The sequence below is a fragment of the Panthera onca genome, chromosome C2 (assembly GCF_046562875.1).
Source record: "Panthera onca isolate mPanOnc1 chromosome C2, mPanOnc1 haplotype 2, whole genome shotgun sequence".
NCBI classification, from domain to species: domain Eukaryota; kingdom Metazoa; phylum Chordata; class Mammalia; order Carnivora; family Felidae; genus Panthera; species Panthera onca.
Genome location: NC_138347.1, coordinates 148,589,025 through 148,615,223, shown reverse-complemented (window position 1 = coordinate 148,615,223; position 26,199 = coordinate 148,589,025). Strand labels below are relative to the sequence as shown.

The following is a 26,199-nucleotide window of genomic DNA, read 5'->3' as shown; positions in this document are numbered from 1 at the left end:
CAAATCGTGGAAGCTCAGGATAGTCTTGGGGACCCTCAAACTACAGGAACCCCTGGACACCTCTGCTGAATGTGTGACAGCCATAGATAAGCCTCTGCTCAGACTTCATTAAACAAGCAGACAAGCAAAAGTGTTTTTACGGGGGACTCAGTCACACAGGCACGGCTGACTGCACAGCTGACCATAGTCACTCAATTCCCCATCCCATCTTTTGGGACACCTAGGGATATAATGTAACTTAACAATCAGACTCAATGTTATATAAACGGGAAAATCAGACTTTTTCTGTAAAGGGCCAGATAGTAAATATTTTAGGCTTTGTGGGCCATATGGTTTCTGTTACAAGTATTCTGCTGTTGTAATGGAAAGCAGCAATAGACAAGACAGAAATGAGTGGGTGTGGCTGTGTTCCAATAAAACTTTATTACAAAAATAGGCAGTGAGCTGGATTTGGACTGTGCGCCTTAGTTTGCCAACGCAATTTAGGGGAATTTCACCTGAAAAAGTGCCTAGAGATTCAAGAAAACCCTATTGAGCCTATTATTTGAAAATATAACTGGAGAGTTTAAAACTAAGTTTATCCTGTGATTCCCTATTTTTTGTAGATTATAAGGGACCATCATATACTTCATTTTCCAAATTGGGTCACCTTGGAGAGTGAAAGGAAGAGCTATTAATAATCATTCTGGGTCAACAGCAACTTGGAAAAGCAACTTGGAGGCTGTGACTAGCATATAAAACAGCGGTTCCCACCCCTGCTACACACTGAAAACACCCGGAGCTTTTAAGATACTGGTGCCTGGGTCCCCCACCCAGGGATCCTGATGTCATTGGTCAGGGTACAGCCTGGATGTTGGACACTGCTGGTCTGGGCTACCGTACAAGTAGCTTGGCCCAAGCTGAGACAGCACCTGAGTTTCAGGGTGAACTTGCTCTATCCCAGCTGTGTGAGTTAGAAAGTTTCTAGGGGCACCTGGGTGGCTCAGTTGGTTAAGCGTCTGACTTCGGCTCAGGTCATGATCATGGTCCATGAGTTCGAGCCCCGTGTCGGGCTCTGTGCTGACAGCTCAGAGCCTGGAGCCTGCTTCGGATTCTGTGCCTCCCTCTCTCTCTGACCCTCCCCCCATTCATGCTCTGTCTCTCTCTGTCTCAAAAATAAATAAACATTAAAAAAAAAAGAAAGAAAGTTTCTAGACCTCTTTGGGCCTCAATCCCTCTTCAGTAAGCAGGAGATGAGAAGGAGACCATAGATGTGCTGTAAGGGGCAAATGCAAATTGGGTGGTGGTGCATGAAGGTACTTTGTCAGCTATGCGTGGTAGGAACAAAATACTATTTTTTCTCCCTTTCTGGTGGTCTGTCTTGGGGAATCCCTTCCTCCTTCTCTTGCCCCACATACAGAGGCTCCCAGGCCCTCACAGTGATTCTTGTGACCCATTAGCAGAAAGCCTTCTCGGGCTACTGGGCCCACAGTGACCCAGCCCCATGACATAGCTCCCTCTAGCCTCCACAGCCATTCCTTCACATCACAAGGTCACCTCCTCTGCACCTTATCTCCTGCCCGCTCACCCCAATATTCCCCTGGTGCCTCCCCATCTCTCTGGCTGCCTGCCTCCCACCTTCCCTGGGCCTTGTCTGGGTACTTCTAACCTATACTGCACCTGATCATTTGGGATCTTTTTAAACCAGATCTGAGTGGCTCCTGCCTTTCCAAGACCCGGCCAGGACTCATGGAGGGCACTCTGGCTGGTCTGAGAGCTGCATCCACCCCACATTTTTCTTTAACTTGCTCAGAATGCTCCGTGAGGATTTGAATTTGTTGTCAACATTCAAACACCTGTAGGGGCGCCTGGGTGGCTCAGTCGGTTAAGCGTCCGACTTCGGCTCAGGTCATGATCTCGCGGTCCGTGAGTTCGAGCCCTCTGTGCTGACCACTCAGAGCCTGGAGCCTGTTTCAGATTCTGTGTCTCCCTCTCTCTCTGACCCTCCCCCATTCATGCTCTGTCTCTCTCTGTCTCAAAAATAAATAAACGTTAAAAAAAAAATAAAAAACATTCAAACATCTGTAGATTTCAAGTAAATCCAGATTTCCAGCTTCTTTTTGACAAGTTTACAGGTTTGGCCGTGCTGGGTCCCTAGCCTTACATGGACAGCAGCTTCTTAGCAGAAGGAGTTCCCTCCGGGCAGGCTATGCTCTTTCCACTCAACACCATCCCTACCACTCCCAGATGCTGCAGCCGGCACATCCACATCGGCTGTCTGGTATCGTTGCTTGTAAATGCTGTTCTTTCTCTCACACCTGCTGGATTCACTCACTTTCATTTCCCATCAGTCCTTGCAGATGTTTGGTTTTGTAACTCCTCCCAGTGCTCAAGCCTGGAGGCATCTCACAGGCTTGTTTCAGCCACTCTACCTTCCTGGGATGCCTTCCTCCCCAGGTTCTTCCCTCCTCGCCTCTCCTCCTTCCCCAAAACTCCTGTTTAGCTTGAAGATTCCCCTGGGGACACTCTGTAGACTCCTAGAATCCCTTGGGCATCCCTTGATCACTAAATTTACCTTAATGTATTATAATTATCTATGGCTTTGTTTCTATTCCTTTTACTAAGAGGACTCTTAAGGGCAGGGATCTTAGGTCTTATTTCCTAATTTTCAGCATCTTTCCCAGAATGGGCCTTCAATTAATATTTTAGAATTGTCACTGAATATAGCAGGTGCTCAAAGACGAAAGAAAAAAAATGGATGAATGATACAGAGAGCAAACTGGTAGTTGCCAAAGAGGAGGGGGTGGGAGACGGGTAAAATGGGGGAACGGGAGTGGGAGTTACCGGCTTCTAGTTATAGAATGAATACGTCACAGGATGAAAGGCACAGCATAGAGAATATAGTCAATGGTACTGCAACATTGCTGTAGGTGACAGACGGTGGCTACCCTCATTGTGGTGAGTACAGCATAACATAGAGATGTGGAATCACTATATTGTACACCTGAAACTATTGAAACATTGTGTGTAAACTCTACTTCAATTAAAAAAAAATTTTTTTTAATGTTTATTTATTTTTGAGAGACAGAGCACAAGCAAGGGCGGGGCAGAGAGAGAGGGAAACACAGAATCCGAAGCAGGCTCCAGGCTCTGAGCTGTCAGCACAGAGCCCAATGCAGGGCTTAAACCCATGAACCATGTGACCATGACCTGAGCCAAAGTCAGACGTTTAACCTGAGCCACCCAGGTGCCCCTACTTCAATTTTTTTATATAAAAAAACTTAAAAAATGAATGAGTAAATAAATGAATAAAGAATAACTTGTAGGGGCGCCTGGGTGGCTCAGTTGGTTGAGCATCCGACTTCGGCTCAGGTCATGATCTCATGGGATGATAATCGTTATATACTTCACAGGGTGGCTGTGGGGATTAAATGAGAGAATGAATGGAAAGTGTGTATTACAGTGCCTGGCATGTGACCACTCCTGACAGTTTATCTATTATCATCTTTCTCATCATATGAGATGGGGTGTCCTCAACCCAGTCAAGTCTGTGGGAGACAGACAGCACGTCTGCACCGACGGGGCACCTTTGGTCTACATCAGCCGCCAGGGCATTAGCATCTGCTCTGTCAGGGATTTGGATGTCGTTGGTCTGGGCTGTGGCCTGGGCATCTGTCTATTTTTATTTATATTTTAAATTTTATTTATTTTTTTGCATCTATTTTTAAAGTGTCCCAGGTGAGTCTAATGATGAGTGAGGCCTGAGAATAAGGGGGGCAGGTGCTCTGAGAGGCTGGGAAAACCTGCAGGAGAGGGAGGCACTGAGTCAGCCTGAAGTTGAGTGCTAAAGAATCTGGCTCCAGTGGAAGAAGAGGGCGCCAGGGGTGGGGGGCAGAGGGCTGTCCTGTCAAAAGAAGAGCATTTGCAGAGAGAATGTGATGAGTGTGGGGAACCGAGAAAGGCTCAGGACGGACAGAGGGCAGCGCAGAGGTTTGGGGAGGGACTGGAAAGAAGGTCTTATCTGGCTCACCTAAGGAGCCTGAACTTCAACCTGAAGATGATGGGGATGTTTAGAGGATGCACACAGGATCGCACTTGCATTTTGTGAAGCTGGAGACAAAGGGGCCTAGTTGGGAGGATGCTTCCGGGAAGGAAAGTGGTCCTAAATCAAGGCTGCGGCAGTGGGGATGGAGAATGGGGAACGGGAATGATGCCGAAATGGAAGAAATGTGAGGCAAGTGTGCAGGAGAGAAGGAGAGGGGAGTCTAGAAGGTTTGGGTTTGAGTGGCTGGGGAGATGGTTATTCCAGGCAGAGGAGTTTTCCAAGCTGCTGGCAAGCCCAGTGCCAGGCACTGCTGAGTTTGAGACTCCCTAGGCTTTCCACATGGAGATGCTGGGTGGGCCTGGGGCTCGGAAGGGCAGCCTGACCTGGGGCCTCAGGTGGCCAAGACTGGGGTGTGGACAAAGCACTATGGGGAAAGGGTGAGCAGGAGGCTAGGTAGGAGGTGGGAGAGAGAAGGGGAAGATGGAGGAAGAAAAGATGCTGGGAGCAGATAAGAGGTGAGCAGATATTACTAGGCAGAGAGGGGAACAGATGGGTGAGTCTGAAGAAGAGGCAGGGTGGACTGATCAGGGCGGAGGCTGGGGTGGCAGGAAGCTGCAGACAGGGGCAACTGAAGGGTGGATGCCAGGAACCTTCTGAGATGGGCCCCGACCACATTCTTCTTTCCCTTCCTAAACAATTTAATTGCAAATCAAGGTAGACCCTTGGCCAACAACATGGATCTAAGCAGGGGATGCTGATTCCCAGGAAACAGAAAGGAAAACTTTTACTTTTGAAAAACAAAAGAAGTAATGCTAAAGCTAAGTTTTTCAAAACACCCGTTGGCCCTGCCTGATTCCTGACTACTTCATGACAGTGTGGTTGGTGTATATTAAAAGCAGGAACAAAGATATGCCTGCCGTTTATATTTGGGGGGGGGGGGGGGTCCAGATGAAAGACTGGAAGACTTTCTGTCACCTTCCACCTACCCTCATGGTATAGAAACTGTCATGTTCATCTCCGAATCTTGTCTCTGCAGCACAAGCCAGCATGGGTATGCAGTGGGTGCTAAATGAACATTTATGCCATGAATGAATAAAGGAACCACAGCAGCAATTTCGGCTTTAGAGCAAACAGCACTAAAGACACTCAACTTGATTTCCTTTGCTCGTGTAGGATGTGGGTCAGAAGATCATTCGGCAAATGTTTATTGGCATATGAATAGCTCTCTCCTCATGGAGTTTCTAGTCTGGTGGAGGAGACAGACATTGATCAAATGATCACATAAAAAAGCATAAAATGATAATGGTGATGTTCTGAAGGAGATACATAGTGCTGATAGTCTCTATCAGAGAGTTTGATGTAGCCTGGGGGAATCCAGGAGAGCAATCCCAAGGAAGTGAGCTGCGACCGGAAGTACGAGTAGGAGTTAAGTAGAGGAAGAGCATTTGGGACAGAGGCACAGCATGTGTGAAGGCTCTGTGGCAAAATGAAAAATGGCAGTGCCTCTAATGATCAGTGCCCTCTACTCCCCCTGCATAGGTAATCCATCAGCAAATTCTCTTTGTCTACATTCAGAATATACCCAGAATCTGAACACTTCCCACCTCTTGATCCTTACTGTAGCCTCCTAATTCATGTCCATACATCTGCCCTTGCCCTCCACCCCATGGTCTTTTCTCAACACATCAGCCAGAGAAACCCTGTTAGTAGGTAAGTCGGACCATGCTCACCTCAGCATAAAAACAGGGCCCAGTGTAATCTGGTTCCTCTTGCAAACCATCTTTCATTATCAAGAATGCATCAAACTCACAGACTTCCACGCTGGCTGTTCCTCTGCTGAAATGTTCTTCCCAGGATATTTACATTTAGTTCCAGGATTTTTGTTGTTTTTGTTGATTCTTTGGGATTATCTACATAGACAATCAGGTCATCTGAGAACAAGACAGTTTTATTTCTTCCTTTTCAACCTGTAATGGTTACTTTTCCTCCCTCATTGCCAGACAAGTAGACAGGTGTCTACTCAAAGGGGATGTTTTCAGGGAGACCTTCCCTGACCACCCTACCTAATAATGCATTCTCTTCCCTTGCTTCCGCCCCTTGAACTCCCTCTCCCCTGCCCAGATTTATTTTTCTCCATCACACTTCTCACCATCTGATATACAGAACATTTTACCTACTTATCACCTATGTTCTCCAACTAGCTTGTAAGCTAAGAGTGTACATTTTAATCTATTTTGTTCATTACTGTACTGCAGACCTGTAACGGTATTTAGCACACAGTAGGTACTCAGTAAATATTTCTGGAACAAATGAATGAATCTGACCTCCCTTAGTCCAACCATCTTTGGTAACCAGCTGCTGTATCTGTGAATATGCTACTCGCATGTAATTGTAGCAAATGTTTAGAAAGCATTTCTTTAAAATCCATCTTAATAACATTTGTGCCTTCTACATGTGGTGCTTTGAGGGCATGACCAGTCGTCTTGCTACTTGCTCTGGACTTGAGTAGTAGAAGCAAAGGTGCGGAGGGTTTCAAAAGTTAAAGCTGAGCAGAAACTTCTGACATGTAAAGAGTTTTAGAAGTTATCATTCCTATCCTCACGATAAGAAAAAGATCTAAACTAAAAATCAACAACTGGAAATCAGTGGAACTTAGAATCCTTAGACAATTGAGGTCACAGGGCAAAGTACTGCCCTGAATATTGGAGAGTCAGGTGAATACAGAGAATCACAGTTTACTGGAGCAGAAGCCTGCAGCTAGAGTCAATATGGGTAGAAACACTAATCTCTAACTGATGAATTGCTGACGACCCTGTGTGGCTTAGGTTGCAGTTTTAAAACTCCTCGGGGTTCAGCCCTCATAGTTTTGTGATTTTTATCTCCAGGAACCCTACCAGATTCTCACTACGAAAAACAGAGGGAAATCTGCTCCTGTTTCTGACAACGGAAGAGGAAAAGTAACAATTAAAGATTGGAAAGAAAAAAATAAAACTGTCTTCTTCTCAGATGACATGATTGGTTATGTAGAAAATCTCAGAGAATCAACAACAAAAACAAAATCCTGGAACCAATAAGCAATTACAGCAAGGTCATGGGACAGAGGTTAATATACAACAGTCGATTGTTTTTCTACCTACCAGCAAAGAGCAACTAGAAATTGAAATTTAAATGCAACACCATCTACATTCACATTAAACCATGGAGCTACTTGAGTATACATCTAACACGTATATGTAAATATGTAGATGTACATAAATGTATGTATATAAAAAATATATGTATATAAGTATATGTAAAAAATCTGGGGGTGCCTGGGTGGCTTGGTCGGTTATGCGTCCGACTTTAGCCCAGGTCATGATCTCACGGTCCGTGAGTTCGAGCCCCGCGTCGGGCTCTGTGCTGACAGCTCAGAGCCTGGAGCCTGTTTCAGATTCTGTATCTCCCTCTCTCTCTCTGCCCCTCCCCTGTTCATGCTCTGTCTCTCTCTGTCTCAAAAATAAATAAACGTTAAAAAAATTTTTTTAACAAAAAAAAAAAAAAAGAAAAGAAAAATCTGTATGAGGAAAACTAGAAAACTCTGATGAAAAGAAATCAAAGAAGAACTAAATAAATATTCCATGTTCATGGACAGGAAGACTCAATACTGTTAATAATGTCAATTCTTCCCAACTTGATCTGTAGTTGCAACTATAGGTCCCAATCAAAACCCCAGCAAGCTAATTTGTGGATACTAACAAAGTGACTCTAAAGTTTATATGAAAAGGCCTAGAATAGCCAACACAATATTGAAGGAGAAGAACAAAACTGGAGGACTAATGCTACCCAACTTTAAGACTTCCTATAAAGCTATAGAAATTAAAACAGTGTGGTATTGGGGAAAGAACACACAAATAGATCAATGGAACAGAACGTAGAGAGCCCAGAAATAGACCCAGACAAATAGATTCAACTGATCTTTGAAATGAAGCAAAGGAAATTCAAGAAAGAAAAAAGCCTTTTTAAAAAATGGCGTTGGAACCACTGGACATCATGTGCAACAAAATAAATCTAGACACAGACCTTACACCTTGCACAAAATTACATCAAAATGGGTCATAGACCTAAATGTAAAATGTAAATGTAAAACTAAAAAACCACTAGAAGATCATATAGGAAAAAAATCTAGATGGTCTTGGGTTTGGCAATGAGTTCTAAGATACGATACCAAAAGCACGATCCATGAAAGAAAAAAACTGATAAGTTGGACTTCATTAAAATTAAAAACTTCTGAAAAAAAAAAATTAAAAACTTCTGCTCTGCAAAAGACGCTGTTAAGAGAATGAAAAGACAAGCCACAGTCTGGAAGAAAAACTTTGACTGCAGAACACATATCTGATAAGGGACTGTATCCAAAATATACAAAAGAACTCTTGAATTCAACAATATGACAACCCAATCAAAAAGGGAGCAAAAGATCTGAACATACATTTCACCAAAGAAGATATATAGATGGCAAATAAGCATATGAAAAGATGATCAGTATCATATGTCATTAGGGAATTGCAAATTAAAACAACAATGTGATACTACACATCTATTAGAATGGCTAAAATCCAAAACACTGACAACAGTAAATGTTGGTAAGGATATGAAGCAGCAGAAAATCTTATGCATTGCTGGTGGGAACACAAAATGGTACAGCTATTTTGGAAGACAGTTTGGCAGTTTCTTGCAAAGCCAACCATGTCGTACCAAATGATCCAACAATCATTATTTACCCAAATGATTTGAAAACTTGTGTCTACACGAAAACCTGTAAGTGAATATTTATAGTAGCTTTATGCGTAATTACCTAAAATAAAGAGCAACCAAGATATCCTTCAATATGTGAATAAACAAACTGGTACAACTATACAAGGCAATGCTATTTAGGGATGAAAAGAAATGAGTTATCAAGCCATGAAAAAAACATGAAGGAAAATTAAATGCATATTGCTAAGTGAAGAAGCCAGTGTGGAAAGGCTACATTCTGTATGATTCCAACTGTATGACATTCTAAAAAAGGCAAAACTGTAGAGAAGTAAAAAGATCAGTGGTTGCCAGGGGTTGGGGAGAGGGGAGGAGGGATGAACAGTGGAGTACAAGGGGTTTTCGGGGGAGTGAAACTTTTCTGTAGGATACTTTAATGGTGGATACATGATATTATGCATTTGGCAAAATCCATAGAACTGTACAACACACACACACACACACACAACCCATTAATGTAAACCATGGACTTTTTAACTTAATAATAACAGATAGCTTTATCAGTGGTAACAACTAATATGCAACACCAATGCAAGATGTTAATAGTGGGGAAAGGGAGGAGGAGTATATAGGAACTCTCTGTATTTTCTGTTCAGTGTTTCTGCAAATCTAAAACTGCTCTACGAAATAAAGCCTATTAATTAGTTTTTGTTTTTGTTTTTAAGTTAGGGCTAAGTCTACATGGAAGGAAGTCTGGCTCAGGAAAGACTGGGAGCCAAGGGCTGGGGAGAGTGGCACCCACCCATTACTCTACTTTCTGTAGCAAAGCAAAGATCCCAGAGGACAGAGACCAGTGACGAAGGGCTGAGGCCCCTTCCAGGCATGAGCCTCCTCTGGCCCTACCAGACTCCGTCTCGCCCCCCACCCCCCCACCCCGCCTTTATTATGTTAGCCTAGTGTATTCCTAGCAACAGCCTAGGGTCCTGGGGGTGGAGAGGAGAAGCCCAAGAGATTGGGACACCGACTGTCTCAGGTAGCATCAATGCAGGGATCGGTTTGAGGTGGGGTGGGGTGCAAATGTCTGGTTCCCCGGGTGGGAGTCCCGCTCTGAGGGGACTCTCTCGTCGGCTCGGCCCCCGTGTGTGTGTGGGGGGGCCTGGCCCTGACTCGGGAATATGCTGGAAGTGGATGCCACCAAGTCGCGTAGTTCCCATTCCGCCTCTCGGTACTCGTGCGGCAGGGCTCCGTAGCAGATACCAGGACAGTGCGCTGGTCAGACGGACCTGGGCCGGACTTCTGACCATGCCACCTGCTGTGTGACTGCGGGCAGGTGACCCACCCTCCGAACCTCACTAACCCCTGTACTGCATGGGAACTACGTGTCTGCCTGGAGAGGGAAGAGGGCTGTATGTGGAGACTCACAGAATGAAGTGGGGCGAGACCTCGCCCGCCACGCGTGCAGGGAGGGTCAGGCCAGGGGCAGGTCAGGGCGCCCGGGCGAGCGCGTGCGCTCCGGCGCGGGTCCGGACCCCCCAATGGCTGTGGGCTCCCCCGGCTTCTGCCTGGGACTTCCGTCCTTCCCCACACTTACAGCGGTCACTGCGCTCCTCACTTTTAGGGCCGCAGCGGCTCGGTCTCTTCTGGACGCCTGCACGCGCTGCCCCGACAACCGTCACCAGGGAAACCAGAAACGCTCTATGAGTGACGTCACCACGTGTCTACGGAGGCCGAGCGGGCGCCCGGAGCTGGAAAAGTGAAGAAAAGCGTAGGTGGGGCGGGTTGAAGCAGTTTGGGGAAAAGAGCGGTGGGCTGGGTGGGAAGAGGCTTCCTGTGCCTGAGACTTTAAAGTTGGCTCAGTCGTCCGATTCTGGAAGGTAGGTTTTAAAAGTTTCGTGGGCCAAGCATTCTACGCAGAGATACACAGCCCTGCAGGAGAGTTGAAAAGTGAATGGCCCACCACGAAATTTGACACGTTCACAATGTCTTTGGAAAATGCTGGGGAGGGGCACTTGGGTGGCCCAGTCGGTTAAGCGTCTGACTTAGGTTCAGGTCATGATCTCACAGTTGGTGACTTCCAGCCCCGCATCAGGCTCTGTGCTAACAGTTTGGGGAGCCTGGAGCCTGTGTCTTCGGATTTTGTGTCTCTCACTCTCTCTGCCCCTCTCCGCTCACACTCTGGTTCTCTCTTTCAAAAATAAATAAACATTAAAAAAGAAAAAAATGTGGGGGAAAATTGTATTGTGGTAGTGAAAAAAGCGGGACGCAGAATAGTAATTGCTAAATAAACTTGTGTTTTTTTCAAACACAAACAAGTCTGGGAGGAATATATAGAAATATTTTTTAAAAATGGTTATTTTTGGGTGGTGAAATTACAATGCTGTTTTTATTTTTGCACCTTTGGGCATGTTAAAAATAATGAACATGGTCTATTTTCATCGTGGAAAAACACTTGTTTTTGTTTTTTTTTAAGTCACTGCCCAATATAAGTCGCTACTATATTCAGGACTATATGCAAGTGGGAGGCAAATTTATATGAAATAAGATTCAAGGATGCTTTCTAAATATTTATTCAGGCCTTTATAATTTGAAAATCATCAGACATGTCATAGTTGCTTTTCTTGCTTTTTCTCCCCCCATGAGGCATTCACCCTCAGAGACCTGCATGGACATGTGGCACCAGACCACCTTTTGCAACATCAACCAGAAGAATATTGACAGGATATAATCCATCTATCTTTTCACGTTTTATTTGTATTCATGTTTCTGGTGTATTTTCTTCTATTCGATTTTACACATTGGTGGTAGTTTGCATATCCACCACCACAGTCAGGATATTGAACCTTCATTCACTGCAAGGATCCCTCTCTTGGGCTTTTCTAACCACACTCACATCCCTTTCCCACCTTCCAGTCCCTAAACCCTGGTAACCACTGATCTGTCTTTTCTAAAATGTTGTCATTTCAAAAATGTTATATAAATACACAGTATCTAACTTTTGGGGACTGACTTTTTTACCCAGAATAATTCTTTGGAAATTCATCCAAGTTGTTTTGTGTATCAATACTTTGTTCCTTTTTATTCTGAGTAGCTTTCTACGGTATGGATATGTCAGTTTAACCATTCACCCACTGAAAGACTTCTAGGCTGTTTCCAGTTTGGGGACATTACAAATAAAGCTGATACAAACATTCATGTACAGTTTTGTATATGAATTTTTCATGTACAGTTTGGCTAAGGAATATAAAATGGTGCGGCCTCTATAGAAAAGTTTGTCAGTTCTTCAAGAAGTTAAATAATCCAGGAATTTCACTTCTGGATATATACCCAAAATATGAAAGCAGGGACTCAAACAGATATTTGTACACCCATGTTCATAGCAGCACTATTCAGAATAACCCAAAGGTGGAAACAACCCAAATGTCCATCAACAGATGAATGGATAAACAAAATGTGGTCTATCCATACAGTGGAATATTATTCAGACATAAAAAGGAAAGAAATTCTGACACTTGCTACAGTATGGATGAACCTTGAGAACATTATGCTAACATGAAATGGACCAGGCATAAAAGAACAAATATTGTAGAATTCCATTTATTTTAGGTACCTAGAATAGGCAAATTCATAGAGACAGAAAGTAGAAGAGATGTTGGCAGGGGGGAGGGGAAGAGGGAAATGAGAGTTATTGAAGGGTATTAAGTTTCTGTTTGGGATGATGAGAAGGTTCTGAAGGCAGATGGTGGTAATAGCTGCACAGCATTGTTAGGTGTACTTAGTGTCCATGAGTTGTATACTTAAAAATTGTTAAAATGGTAAATTTTGTTATGTATATGTTACAACAAATTGTTTTTTACTTTTTTCATTTTATTTTTTATTTTTTAAAATTTACATCCAAATTAGCATACAGTGAAACAATGATTCCAGGAGTAGATTCCTTAATGCCCCTTACCCATTTAGCCCCTCCCCCCTCCCACAACCCCTCCAGTAACCCTCAGTTTGTTCTCCATATTTAGGAGTCTCTTCTGTTTTGTCCCCCTCCCTGTGTTTATATTATTTTTGTTTCCCTTCCCTTATGTTCATCTGTTTTGTCTCTTAAAGTCCTCATATGAGTGAAGTCATATGGTTTTTGTCTTTCTCTGACTGCCTAATTTCACTTAGCATAATACCCTCCAGTTCCATCCACGTAGTTGCAAATGGCAAGATTTCATTCTTTTTGATGGCCGAGTAATATTTCACTGTGTATATATATACCACATTTTCTTTATCCATTCATCCATTGATGGACATTTGGGCTCTTTCCATACTTTGGCTATTGTTGATAGTGCTGCTATAAACATGGGGTGCATGTGTCCCTTCCAAACAGCCCACCTGTATGTATCCCATGGATAAAAGCCTAGTAGTACAATTGCTGGGTCATAGAATAGTTCTATTTTTAGTTTTTTGAGGAACCTCCATACTGTTTTCCAGAGTGGCTGCACCAGCTTGCATTCCCATGTTACAACAAATTAAAAAAAAAAAAAATCAGTTGCACAGATTTCTGTGGGTCTAACCACTCTTTTTTCTAATCCCTAAAAATTAGGTCCTTCCCACAGTTCCATATAGCTCCAACTATAAAGTAGGACCTTTATCTATGCTTATTTATTTTTTAAAAGATAATCATAAGGCCACCAAATAGATTTTCCTGCACTGAAATTATATGCTTGCTCCCACAAATCAGTAAATATAGCATAAGCAGGCAGTGATCCTCTTCTTACTATGAGAAGCAAAGTTGAATTGAATATCAGAAGTACCTGGGTTTCTAACTCTCTGACATGAGTCAAGTCACAAACATCAACTTTCTTCTTGAAATAACAACAGTACTGGGGCACCTGAGTGGCTAAGCAGCTGCCTCTTAATTTTGGCTCAGGTCATGATCTCATGGTTCATGGTTTTGAGTCCCGAGTCCAGCTCCGCGTTGACGTGGAGCCTGCTTGGGATTCTCTCTTTCTCCCTCTCTGCCTGTGCTCTCTCAAAATAAATAAACTTTATAAAATAATTACAATAGTACCGTTTATTACCATGATAATCAAATAGGTCATGAATGTTCTTTGTAAACTGTGAAATACTCTTCAGGTGTGTTATTACATATTTAGCTGTTTTTGCCTCAAAATGGAAGCAAGCTTTGCTGCAGCTTAAAACTAAGGCTCCATTAGGCTCTATGCATTTCAGACTTCTCCAATTATGGACTTCAGCTTTGCAGATCCAAAATCTGATTTGGTCATTATACCATAAATGTCTCTTGGGGTTGGACTTAACAGCAGTCATGGTATTAAGTGACTGACATATAAACCAGAACACTAAGCCACTAGTTTACGTTGGGGAATTGTGACCCATATCCAGGGCCCCTCCCTTCCCAGAATCAGACACCCACGAAACCAAACGAGTCATCAGAAAGATATTGTGAGCATGGATTCAAAGCAACCAGAAGCAAACTACCTTGAGATATTTTTAACACTCATCACAATCAGGAGCCTCCCCCCCCCCCCCCATAAAAATTGTTCATTTTCTCCAGGTTCAAGATCCTTCTGGCTGGAAGGTGCTGTCTCTTCAACTCACCATGGATTTGGGCTTCCTTTGTTGGCTACCAGCCTCTCATAGACTCCCCCTAGTACACTTTTGTTTTAGCATAACACCATTTTGGCTATTCAAGTCTTAGTGTTTGTATGTATGGTGATCTCACCCATCATATGCTGATTTTATTAGGAAACTCAATGTTCTGCCAAGATTCAGTAGTCCTTGCTTCCAAGGGATCTCTCTGATGGATGAGATCTACCCTGCTCTCCTCCAAGCCTTCAACACAATGTATTGGTAATATATTTTTATATTTTACCCCACATTTCTCAATTTCACTCTTAGCTCATATCATGGTCTTTCATAAACACTTGAATGAGTCACCTGGTCTCAGTAATTATCGTTTTTTTCCTATTGCTTAGGTCCCCAATGCCTTGTGTACTTACTAGTTTTTAATTTACCACCTTCACAGTAAAGACCATTTATATGGGGGGATTTCTTCATCTTTCTTCTCATAAAGGCCAAAACAAATACTGAGAATTTTCATATATGAAGAAACCTGAGGAAGAAGCAGCTACGGAATATTGGTGGGGGAAATGGACCTCAGACCTAGGTGGGTAATGAATGTGTATATGTGTGTGGTGGAAAGTGGAAATGAAGATAAGAACAATTATTTATTGAACAGTTATTCCTTTATATACCTGCCTTCCCTTCCATCATGCAGTTTCTCCATGTGACCAGGCTCTTGAGTTCTGGGTCATGTTCTGTCACTTTTTAGTTGTATGGCCTTGGGTAAATTACAGCTTTCCTTTCCTATGTTGGTAAAGTCAGGATAATACATACTTCTGCATTTTTGTGAAGAACTAATAGAAGACTATTGAAGCATTTAATACACCGCAAAGCAGTACACAAAAGTATTATTATAGTGGAGCATGCATTGTGTTTTCAACTCGTCATGGCAAGATGTGAGAGAAAGGAAAGTCCACCGTGGCCTAGAGAGTTCAGAGAAGCTTTCCCAAAATAGAATTTGGGTTAGGTCTTCATGGTGTGCACTTGAACTGCCTGGGACTGCGGAAAGGGAACATTCAGGAAACAGGTAAAGCATGAGCAAAGGTGTTGGGGGCGGTGGTGAGCACAGGGCTTCAGCGCTGCTGGACGAGGTAGCAGAACAGGAGCTGAAGGGCCTAGGTTTAAAGTGGTACAACAGGAGAAAAAGGACAAATCTGAGTGACGGGAGACTCTGCTTATGAAAAATTGGCAGGATTTGGTGAGTGCTTTAATAGTGATAGAACAGGAGGAAGGGAAGACATTTTTAAGAGTTTGAGCCCAGAGTGTTATAGGGGGAGGTGGAGGGTATCACTGACAGCAATGGGTGAGCCAGGAAGGGGCACCAGTGGGGAAGACCGCGAGTATGGCTGTGTGTGGGCTGAGTTTAGGTGATAGGCATGCAAGGCCTCTAGCTTTCCTCACTCTAGCTGAAAGGCACGATGGCATTTCCTCCTCACATGGTAAAATTTTAGTCCGTGACACTTCAGAGTTACACTGGGGACAGGAAAAAGACCAAACACCATTAGAAAAAGCTCAGAATACTACAGAGAGGACCTGTTCCTGGGTTCCTCTGAGGGGACCAAATGGACACTGATCTCTAACCCAGAACCATTTATCATATCACTGCTGAATTTAGAGAAAACTTTTCTAACTTTTGTCTTGCTAAAAACAAATTATTTATTTCAAATAGGATCAAGTATATAAATAACTGACAGTTCTATTTGACACAAGAGAACTTTAAAATACCTTATGTTTATTCAGCTTTGTTCTGGCCTAGTAGGTATGTTACAATGGGCTGTAGGTTTACATGGGGATAGAGCCTGTATTTCAAGCTCCTGAAACTCTCCAAGTAGCATTTACTCATCTGTGAGGCAAGAGGTTTGCCCAGCATGACCAATCCCCTACTCCAAAATCCTGACTCTATCATACAGAATCAGTGTACCTTGAAGATGTAAGTCCCAACTCTTACCACCAGATGTCACTGTTGCTCATTAGAAATAGATCAACTCCAGGGGACAGCAGGATCATGAATGTAATAAAACCAAAACCTACTTATCCCAATTAGTTCAACATTTACTGAATACCTATATAAGCCAGGCACTAATGCCAGGTACTTTAGGTCATCGTGCCCTCAAAGAGACTAGAGGAGACACGGAAACAATCACTCATCAGCTCTCCAGTAACCTGCAACATTAAGCCAAGGAATCTCAGTGAAAAATCAACATACCATCTCTTTTAGGTAAAACATTGATTCCTCAAGGATACTTTTTCTGACTCCAACCCCAGGTTAGGTCCCCCAAGCTCGATGTTACTGCTGCAACCTATACCTAGCATTCATCATGCTTTTTGTAATCACTTAATGGCAGCCTTCCCTGCTAGACTATAAATTGAGGGCAGGGCCCATGAATCTCCTGTCCTGCTGCATTCCCAAGCTTATCATAGTAACAAGGTAATAGCAGTCATTTATGGAATATCGATGCATCAGGTGCTATGCTAGTCACCACTGCATTTAACCTTCGCAAAAATCCTAGGCCACTGATCTTGTCCCCATTTTACGGATGAGGAAACCATGGCTACTTGGCTAGTAGGTGGCAGAACCATGAATCCAGGACTGATTCAATAACACATAATACCACATGCATTTTAGCGACTGTTAAGGACTTCCATTATTTGATGCCAACCTATTTATCCAGCTAATGTATCACTCTCTTCCTTGGATGAGCAACCCCACCCAATTAGATAATGCTCAGTACCATTTCACACTTCACTCATTTGCCCTATCCTCTGGCATTGGTCTGGATCAACTTCTCTCAAGTTAGCATTTAGCTTAACAGAATCAATAATGTACTCATCTATTAGAACAATAATTTTCTGAAAATTGTTTCCAAATGTGTTCTTCTACAGAAGGCTTATCCTTCATGAAACAATTGTTAGGATTGCCTACCAGGATCTAAGGTCTACTGGAACCTGAGAAAATAGTTCCTAGTAATAGCTTTTATTTTTAAAGCACTTTTTCACAGACTCATATAATGACCTATAAGCTACATAAAACTATATACATTAACTAGTTCAACTTCTTATTTTATACCTGAGATTGAGACAACTCAAAAAAGATTTGATCCAGGTTATACAGTCAGTGGTGAGTCAAGACCATGCTATAACCTCTTGTCTAATTTTATTAATTTACGATAACTGCTGCCACTCCAGCATTGATTTCACAAAGGCCAACTTTTGTAATACCTGTTGGCACCCACCACTTAACTGCCCAGGTTCTAGTCCCAAACCAACAATCCTCTCTAGCTATGGGACCCTGGGTTGGATATTTATACTGTTCATGCCTCAGTCTCCTCCTGTTAAATAAGAATCATAGTTCCTAACTCTTAGGGTTGTTAGGAAATCTAAATGACATTATACATGAAAAGCACTTAGAGCAGTGTGTAGCACATAATAAATGTTCAATAAATGTTAACCATTATTCCTATTTAGTAAATATTTTTTAACCACAGTTCCTACCAAAGGTATAAGACATTCTCTCTTTTCTTGGAACTTGATCCTTGTGTTACTTTGAGGAATGATTTATTGTTTCCAAACTGAAAGAAATACAAGACGACTGATGTGTTCACTTACTTTAATAACACTACATTTACCATGTTATCACCATGGAATGTAAATTCAGGTTAGACAAGAAAATTCCACAAGTGCAATAAAGCATTCTAAAGTATACCAAAGTTTGTGTATAATGTCTGACCAAACCACCTTGCTGATAAACCACTAATCACTTCGATTATAGGTAATTTGTTACATTTATGATTCTTACAAAGAAAAATCAATTTCATACATTTAAAAAGTATTTTTCATTTACCTTAGAATTAGTACTTAAAACACACATTTCTATTTCAAGATGACATTTAAAAATTATTCTAATACAACAGCATAAATATAATTCTGCAATTATAAAAAAAGCTAAACTGGGACCCATACATTATTCTCATGTTTACATATGATGCTGAAATAAATACTACTTCTAAGCAGCTGTTATCAGCTTTTTAGGTTTGGTTTAAACACACACACACACACATGTTCAGTTGTGGGGAAGCATATTCCATGCGCTGCTCTGAAAGGGGTCTAAGAGCCAACCAGCCCTAAAAACTGAAGTACTCAACCAGTCTGCAAAACAGGCAGAAAAAAGTTAAACAGGATTCCTACATAACATCAAAAGCATGTGATAATCTGCAACTGGGAGGACTTCAGGATTGCCAAGTTCTCTTTACAACTCATTTCATCAGAAGGCTTTAAGAAAATGCATGTTTTACCACTAACAAGTACATTTAAAAGTGACATGTTTCTTTTGTGCTAATTTGACTCTCCGGAATGACCTAGCTAACTAGTCATTAGTAATTTGGTTACCAGGCAAATTGAGCCTGCAAGAAAGGAAAACAATATTTAAATTACCATGTTATTGTCTGACCCATTCAAACCATTTATTTTCAACATAAACATATAAATTCAACATGAGATGTCTGGAGCAAGCACCACCAACAAAACCAAGACAGCTGCTCGTCTTCTAAGGTTTAGGTTTTGCCCAGAATTCCTTATACATGGAATAGCCCATACCTAAAGAAAAAGAATGCTAGTTAAGCATTTAAATATTTCCCGTGACATTAAGAAAATTGAAAACAGTTCATAAAATAGCTAAAAGTAGCATCCTGCTACCATGCGATATTTACAAGGGGAACAAGACCCTAAACTGCTTACACTCCTGCCTTCTTAAACTATTTACACTTCTAAAATTCTTTTATATAGTTTCCCAGGTAGCTCGGACTATTGAAATACTTGTTTTAAAGAACAATCAGTGTTTATCTTACAACTTTAAAAGGAGTCACTCTTGCTACGTAACATCAAGTAAAGCCAATAAAAGAATGTAATACTTATATTAATAAAAATCTTTCCCACTGTCAAAAATTCAGTGAAATAGCAATCATATGTCTCTCCCAGATAATGGATCTTACTGGCAACCTATATACATATCTAGACTCCTCAGTGAAATTATAACTTCCGTGATGCACAGAATTACCTTTTCTTTCTTTAAAATATTAGTAAGATATATTACAGACAGTAAAAATAGGTCACTACTGGAACTATTTTTATTAATCCAATTTTTATGTGAAAATAAATATAAGTGACATTTACAAACTACTTCAAAGTCAGCTACAAGCTGCCTTGTTTTATTTACAAAGAAATCTATTAATGGGAATTACAAACTTGAAAATTTCCTGTAGGAACCTACCAAGAGTCATTGCTCCCACAACAAAGCCTTGGGCTGCCACGCGCATGTGGATCAGATGAACAGACATTTTAGTATTTCCCCTGCTCTTCAATTTATATAGTCCATACGCAACGATTGCCGCAAACCCTGCCATTCCTGTAAAACCAATCGTCACAAGCATGTCATGCAAGGGGGCAGGGAACCAAAATGACTTTACTGTCAATCAATGTACTTTTGACTATTTTTATAAGGATGCTTTATGAGATCATTAATTAACATACAAATTGAGTTTTTAATTTTCCCCCCTCAAAACCAAAACTCCTTAATTGGCAGCAAAATAGTAGCAGATTCAGACAGTTAAGATCATCTTCAAAATGTGGGCTGTGGAGCCAGTAGATGCTTTAAGAGTGTCAAGGGAACTTTTACTTTCAGTCCTATTTCCCTTCCTGAAGGGAATCAGTTAATATAGCAGAGACTGTAATAAATCATAACTGTGAGTATAAGAGGTTTTTTTGAGTCTTGTGAGTCTTTCTAGCAAATCACTGGACTGAGGGTGATCTTCAGGTCCCCCAAAACAGTCGTTGAAATAAGAAAGAGTCAATAAAAGAAGTCTGAATACACACAGAAGAACTTTTTATAGAGAGTTCTATCAGGCCAGTCTTACGTATTTCAACAACATATGAAAAAATATATGAAAATAAATGCTTTCAGGATATGCTTGATGAACTGACCACATTTCTACTGCGCTAAAGCTTACAACAGACTGATTATTAGAACATCACAAGCTTACCGATGGGAACAAACGGTGCCTCCCTAGCTTTTCGGATAAGTTTAGATCCCTGATCTTCATCATATGAAGAAAGAGAAACATCTGTGCCGGTTGACATAGTGACTGAAGAATCTGAAAGAGAGTTTCCAGAGGTTCTGCAATTAAAAGGATCTAGAACACTGAATGGCTGGATGTACTTAAAATACTTAGTTTCCACATAAAAACCTAGTGTGTATCCACATGAAGTTTAAGAAGGATTTTTTAGAAACTAACTGTATTTTTAACTCATAGCTACCTTTAGGGAGGGCTGTAGTTATTCCCACCTACTGTTTTGATGTTTATCCAACACAACCAATTCCTTTTTAGCACCACGTCACTGATAACAGTGAAAACTTTTTTTAAACTGAAATAACTTTTGTCAATTAAAATAGTAGCTATTAATTTTCTGGCTATTTTCACCCTTAATCATCTTCAACTTAACAACTTCACTCAAACCAAACCAATACTCCTTACTGCTTCTTCAAAACATGGTGAATACCCTACTAAGCACTTCTAAGTGTAATTTTCACTGCTTTCAACTGAGACTGACTTACTGACTCCAACATGCTACCTGGTTCAGTTCTCACCTCTGAATAGTTTCCAACCTATTACAGTAATCTCTATTATTGATGGTGGCTGTTTTGGGAAAAAATGACAGTCTGAATAACCAAAATTTCTACTTTAGCTCATTATTAAGGACAAAGCTTTTATTTTATTTTTTGTTTTTGTTTTTTGTTTTAGGACAAAGCTTTTATTTTAAATACAACTGCTAGAAATGCCTCTTTTTAAGCATAATTTATGTTCAATTGAACATAATATAGCCTTTTAGTTTTCTACTTAGGGTTATCATTTCTACCATCACTGCAGCAAATGAATAACTGCAGTGGCCAAAAACTGAATGGCCCCCAGGGCTGTTCTTAATTCATCTTTTTTTTAATGTTTATTTATTTTGAGAGAGTGAGCAAGCGAGGAGGGGCAGAGACTGAAGGAGAGAGAATCCCAAGCAGGCTCCATGTTGTCAGTGCAGGGCCCAATGCAGGGCTCGAACTCACAAACTGTGAGATCATAACCTGAGCTGAAACCAAGAGTCTGATGACTAATGGAATGAGCCACCCAGGACCCCCTTAATTCATCTTCTTAATGAATGAATATCTCCTAAGCTTCAGTTCTACTTCCCTTTCCATACCTTACATTTCCTGGGCCTCCCTCTTAAAAATTTCTACCTTCTTTTATATTACCCCTGTAAGTGGTACCAAAAAAGGCAAGATACTAACCTGATCATTATATGGATAGGGGAGGGGGGCAGGAAAAAAAAGATTCACTTCCATTACCACAGAGACCAAAGACTCCATTCTCCCTTTTTCAGTCATATCCCTTTACACAGGAAGCTATTTAATAGGCGTTTCATCACAATGAGAAAGTAACAAATTCAGTTTCACCTTAGTCACAGTATATACTTCCTTCTTCACTGAACTGATTTAAATTGCCTGTAAACTTTACCCAAGATAAAATAAGGGAGTCAAACATAGTATGCAAGTCTCTGATTAGTGTCATTTACAGTAAAGTCAAAAGTCAACTGCCCATCCCACTACCCATATAACATCTCACCTTCATTTCTGGGTTTTTCAAGTGCACCATACTCCCTTCAATAATAACGCTCACTCAACACTTTGCTATTCCAGGGGGTGTAAAGAGTAGGTAAGACCCTCAAAGAAAATCCAACTCTAGAGGGGGGCGTAGTGCTTAGTTTGAAAAGTGAAATCATCTTTCTAAACCCTCATCCCCATTGGGAAGAGTCCAATTCTGTCATCTGACAGAGAAGAAAACCTTAATCTAGAGTTGTGCAGCATCACACTGCTAAATAGGAGGAAACTCAGATTAGAACTAGACTTTCTCTTCTTTTTTTGTACTCCATCACCTGCTAATTGAATAAATCCCTACTTACTGAGCTTTTATTATATACAAGGTTCAACAAGCTCTAAGTTCAGGACGCTCACTGTATATGTGAAGAGTTAAAACAAACATTGAAATAATTAATGGTTAAAAATTAGATTTTTTTTTTTTAAGGGACACGAAAGAGCATGATTACTTGCCAAGAGCATAACAGAGACAATGAGAAATGAATTTAGAGTGTGGTATCTTTTAAATAAAGTAGGTTTGGGAACTTTCAGAGAAATATTTGAAACTGGCCTTCAAGAAACTACATAAATGGACTAGATGGAGAGATTAAACATTATATTTTAGTCCAGTATACGCTTATTTGTTGCTTTCAAAACTAACTAAAAGCTTCTGAAAGGCCTAACAGCTCATCACAGATCTTCCTTCCACCTTTCTTGCCAACGGAATCCCACATTATAACCATATTAAATTTCTTAAAGATGTTCTCTATACCTCAGTGTCTCTGCACAAGCTGATTTCTCTAACACTTTTCCTTCCTTTCCATCTCCTTCAGATATTTTTCCTAGCTAACTCCTCCCATTTTTCGAGTTCTAATCTTTAAAAAAAAAAAGTTTATTTATTTTGAGAGAGAGAAAGAATGAGCCAGGGAGGGACAGAGAGAGAATCCCAAGCAGGCTCCATGCTGTCAATGCAGAGCCGATGTGGGGGCTCAGTTCCACAAAACATGAGATCACAACCTGAGCTGAAATCAAGAATCAGATGCTCAACCGAGCCACCCAGGCTCCCCTCGGGTTCTTATCTTAACTGATGGCCACTGGAAGTCTTCGACTTTCCGAGTTTATGATAATTGCTTCGGTTATGCAGTCCTATAGGACCTCATGCTTTCTCTATAAAAACTTTCTCGGAAGTATCTGCTTCTCTTGCTAGAATCCTTGAAGTCCTGCCCTGCTTATATCTATCTTCACTGCCTCACACACTTGCACATAGTAAGCATACCACAAAATATTTGTTGAATAAATTTAAAAATAATATACTGCAACAATTAAAGTTATTCTCGGGTATATTTTATTTAGGAATATTTAGTGAAAGCAGTAACAATTATACACATTTGTAGAGTTTAATTGGTCAGTAAGAAAAACGCCAAACTGTATGTACCCAGGTGCTTATTTAATTCTTATATTAAAGAAATGATAACATGAGTGGGGCTCGGTTCCTTGCAACCACAGGAACCTATTCTATAAAACTATTCTATAACACAATCCACTTTTAAAAACTAGCATCTTCTTTTGCAGATACATTCATTTTTTTCCATTTGCCTTATTTATTCCTAAACTAAGAAGTCATTTGGGAATTATCTCTAAAAGCAAGAAAGTCAGTAATCTTTCTTCTAATCTCTCACACCTGGATCACTATAATTGTTCAACAGGTCAATGGAGCAAAAGTTTTCTGTCTCCCTCTTTCAGGAGAGAGGGGATGGCAGTCTCTCTCCTGTACATAAAAGAAGAAAATCCATTGATCTCCATTCCTCACCTATGATGGAAGGTCATAGACAGGTAGGACATTTGATCTGGTTTTCAGAAAGTAATCCCTAGGGTAAGAATACGGGTATGGGGGAATAATTTGGTCACTATTTGCTTTAAGTGACTAATAACCTGTCTTTGATCAAGAACACCTTGTGTGCACATCTGAGGATAAAATAAAGAGGAATATTAAAAACTCAACACTTATACCAGATTTATTGTACTATACTTCATATTACATTTTTAGATCATCTTATACATTCTAATATACTACATATTCATAACACTCCTTGCATGTAAGATTTTGATAATTCTCTTCCTAATTTTCATCTGAAAGTTTCCCAAATATTTATGATTTACAGCACATAAATTGAAAATGGCTAACTTTTAAAGTATCAGGATCAATAACTATGGGTGATATAATTTGAGAATAACCACCGAGATGATTAATCCATGCCAAAAGCCTAGCTTTACAGACAGAAGAAGGGTTATGAAGGGTTATATGAACTGCTCAACACCAAGAATACATCTCTGGCAGGGTAAAATTAGAACCCAGATCTCCTGATACACAGTCCAGAGTTCTTCTGATTGACAATATATTGACAAAGCATCAATCTTATGATGCTGGTAATATAATCTGAAAAATATTAAAATCCATTCCCTAACAAAAGCTTGCATTTCTTTCTTTGAATTGTAAAAATATGCAAGTCATGCATAAAATTAAATGGAACTTCCTTCCCCAGTGACTTGACTCTTCCAACAATTTGAACTGTGCTTTGAATAGATTTTTTTTTTCACTAGCACCACTTCTAGATTTTCCTTTATTTTAATTTTCTCATCTGCCCATAGCAATGAACCCAGATCTGTCAAAAAAGCTGAACAGGTACAAAAAGAGCCATTGATGACCAGATAGTCAAAGTCAGTTCGAAAACACTACTGTCTAAACTTACTAAGATACTACCAAAGACCTTTCCAAATGCATGGGAACCTAGAAAAGACATCAGGGAGATGATGTAACAGACTGAAGGATCTTCACAGCCCGTCATTTGGTCACAGGAACTATTAACAAGGGCTTCAAATTTTGATTTTTCATCGATCACCTGTCAGCTCATTTAAAATGGCTGCAAAGGTCCCACCCTGGAGATTCTGATTTATTGAGTCAGGGGCAGGGCCCAAGGAATCTGCATTTTAAGAAGCCCTCTTCAAGCGATTGTGGGGCACAAGGAAGTAAGAGATTCCCTGGTATACAAGACTCAAACATGTTTGTCCTGCTAGGGCCTGGTACCACTTCACTAAACCGGTCATACTCGAAAGTGCCTGGGTACTTCCCGAAGCACAGATTCTTGCGGTGGGGATTACCCCATACAGGGAAACAGCTGCTGCCCACACCGGTACTAACAAGAGAAAGGAGACTAACACCGCCGAATCATTTCAGCGGCTCCCAATTCTAAACCCGCGCTGTTTTCTAATCTCTAACCGGCAGGCTTAACTTTCAGGAAGAAATTTAAATGCCTTCACAGATGTTTATACAGGGCCTGAGGCCTTCTTACCTCCCTAGGGTAAGAGAGGATCGCCAACGGTGGGAGGAAACACGGGGTCGTAAAGAAGGGTAAGGTCGTGTGGTTTTACGCTCTCAACCTTTAGAACCTCCTCCCCTGTCTCTTCCCGTGACCTTGTCGGGACTCTGCGGGCCGGAGCGCTCGCCCTCCCAGTCCCTCCTCACCACCTCGCGGGCCCACTCTCCAGAAGGCTCCCTGCTCCAGCTACCGGCTCCCTGAGGTCGGCCCCAGGCCTTTCCATGGGTCTCTCACTACTGCCTCTCCCCGAGTCTTCCCTCTCGGCCACGATTCACTCCACAAGCTTTGGTTTCATCCTCTCGTTGGCTCCGTATCCCCTCACCCGGCAGGCCGTCAGGCTTTGTCTCGGGACCCCCAACTTCCCCTGAACCACGAGGTCGGTCCTGAGACCCTCCAAGTACACCTCGTCCCGTTCAACCTGGGCATCGCCCCTTCCTCCCAGCCCCGCGGCCCCCAACACTCCCAAGGCGTTCTCGGCCCAGCCAAGCGCTGCACCACTTCTTCCCTCCCCACGTTCAGCAGTCCTCCGCTCCCAAGACTCTCTCAAGCTTCACTTGCCTGCAATGACTGGAACTCTTAAACTTCAGTCGGTTGTCAAGCTCCAACCGGTTTCAGGCTCTCGCCCACGCCCGCTGTAAAGCCGGCTTCTCTTTGTCCCGCCCACACCTGATCCTAACCAATCAGAAACCAGCGGCCGGCAAGCGAGGGTCCCGGTAGGGGCGTGCGCGTGCGCGGTGGGTGGGGCAGGTCCCGGATTGGCTGGGGGTGACGCGCGCCGG

General features: G+C 41.7%; 2 protein-coding genes across 7 annotated transcripts in view; both read right to left on the bottom strand.

Annotated features, from left to right (window-relative positions):
* Positions 1-10,472, bottom strand: part of CCDC13 (coiled-coil domain containing 13) — a 56,089-nt gene extending 45,617 nt beyond the window's left edge. The window contains exons 1-2 of one of the 6 annotated variants that reach the window (XM_060638393.3): positions 10,344-10,472; positions 5,755-5,955 (exon numbers count right to left, since the gene is read on the bottom strand). In XM_060638393.3, coding sequence (XP_060494376.1) covers positions 5,755-5,811 — 57 coding nt within the window. In that variant the 5' untranslated portion in view covers positions 5,812-5,955; positions 10,344-10,472. Of the gene's footprint in view, positions 1-5,754; positions 5,956-10,343 lie in introns of those variants that run through there. The other 5 variants (XM_060638387.3, XM_060638388.3, XM_060638390.3 and 2 more) reach the window with 5 other exon arrangements.
* Positions 10,473-17,964: 7,492 nt separating this feature from the next.
* HIGD1A (HIG1 hypoxia inducible domain family member 1A) lies at positions 17,965-26,096 on the bottom strand. Its single transcript, XM_060638438.2, has 4 exons — positions 25,979-26,096; positions 20,407-20,517; positions 19,638-19,772; positions 17,965-18,964 (listed from the first exon to the last, which is right to left on the bottom strand). The coding sequence occupies exons 2-4, from the start codon at positions 20,501-20,503 to the stop codon at positions 18,915-18,917; spliced, it is 282 nt and encodes a 93-aa protein (XP_060494421.1). The 5' UTR covers positions 20,504-20,517; positions 25,979-26,096; the 3' UTR covers positions 17,965-18,914.
* Between the last annotated feature and the right edge of the window lie 103 nt (positions 26,097-26,199).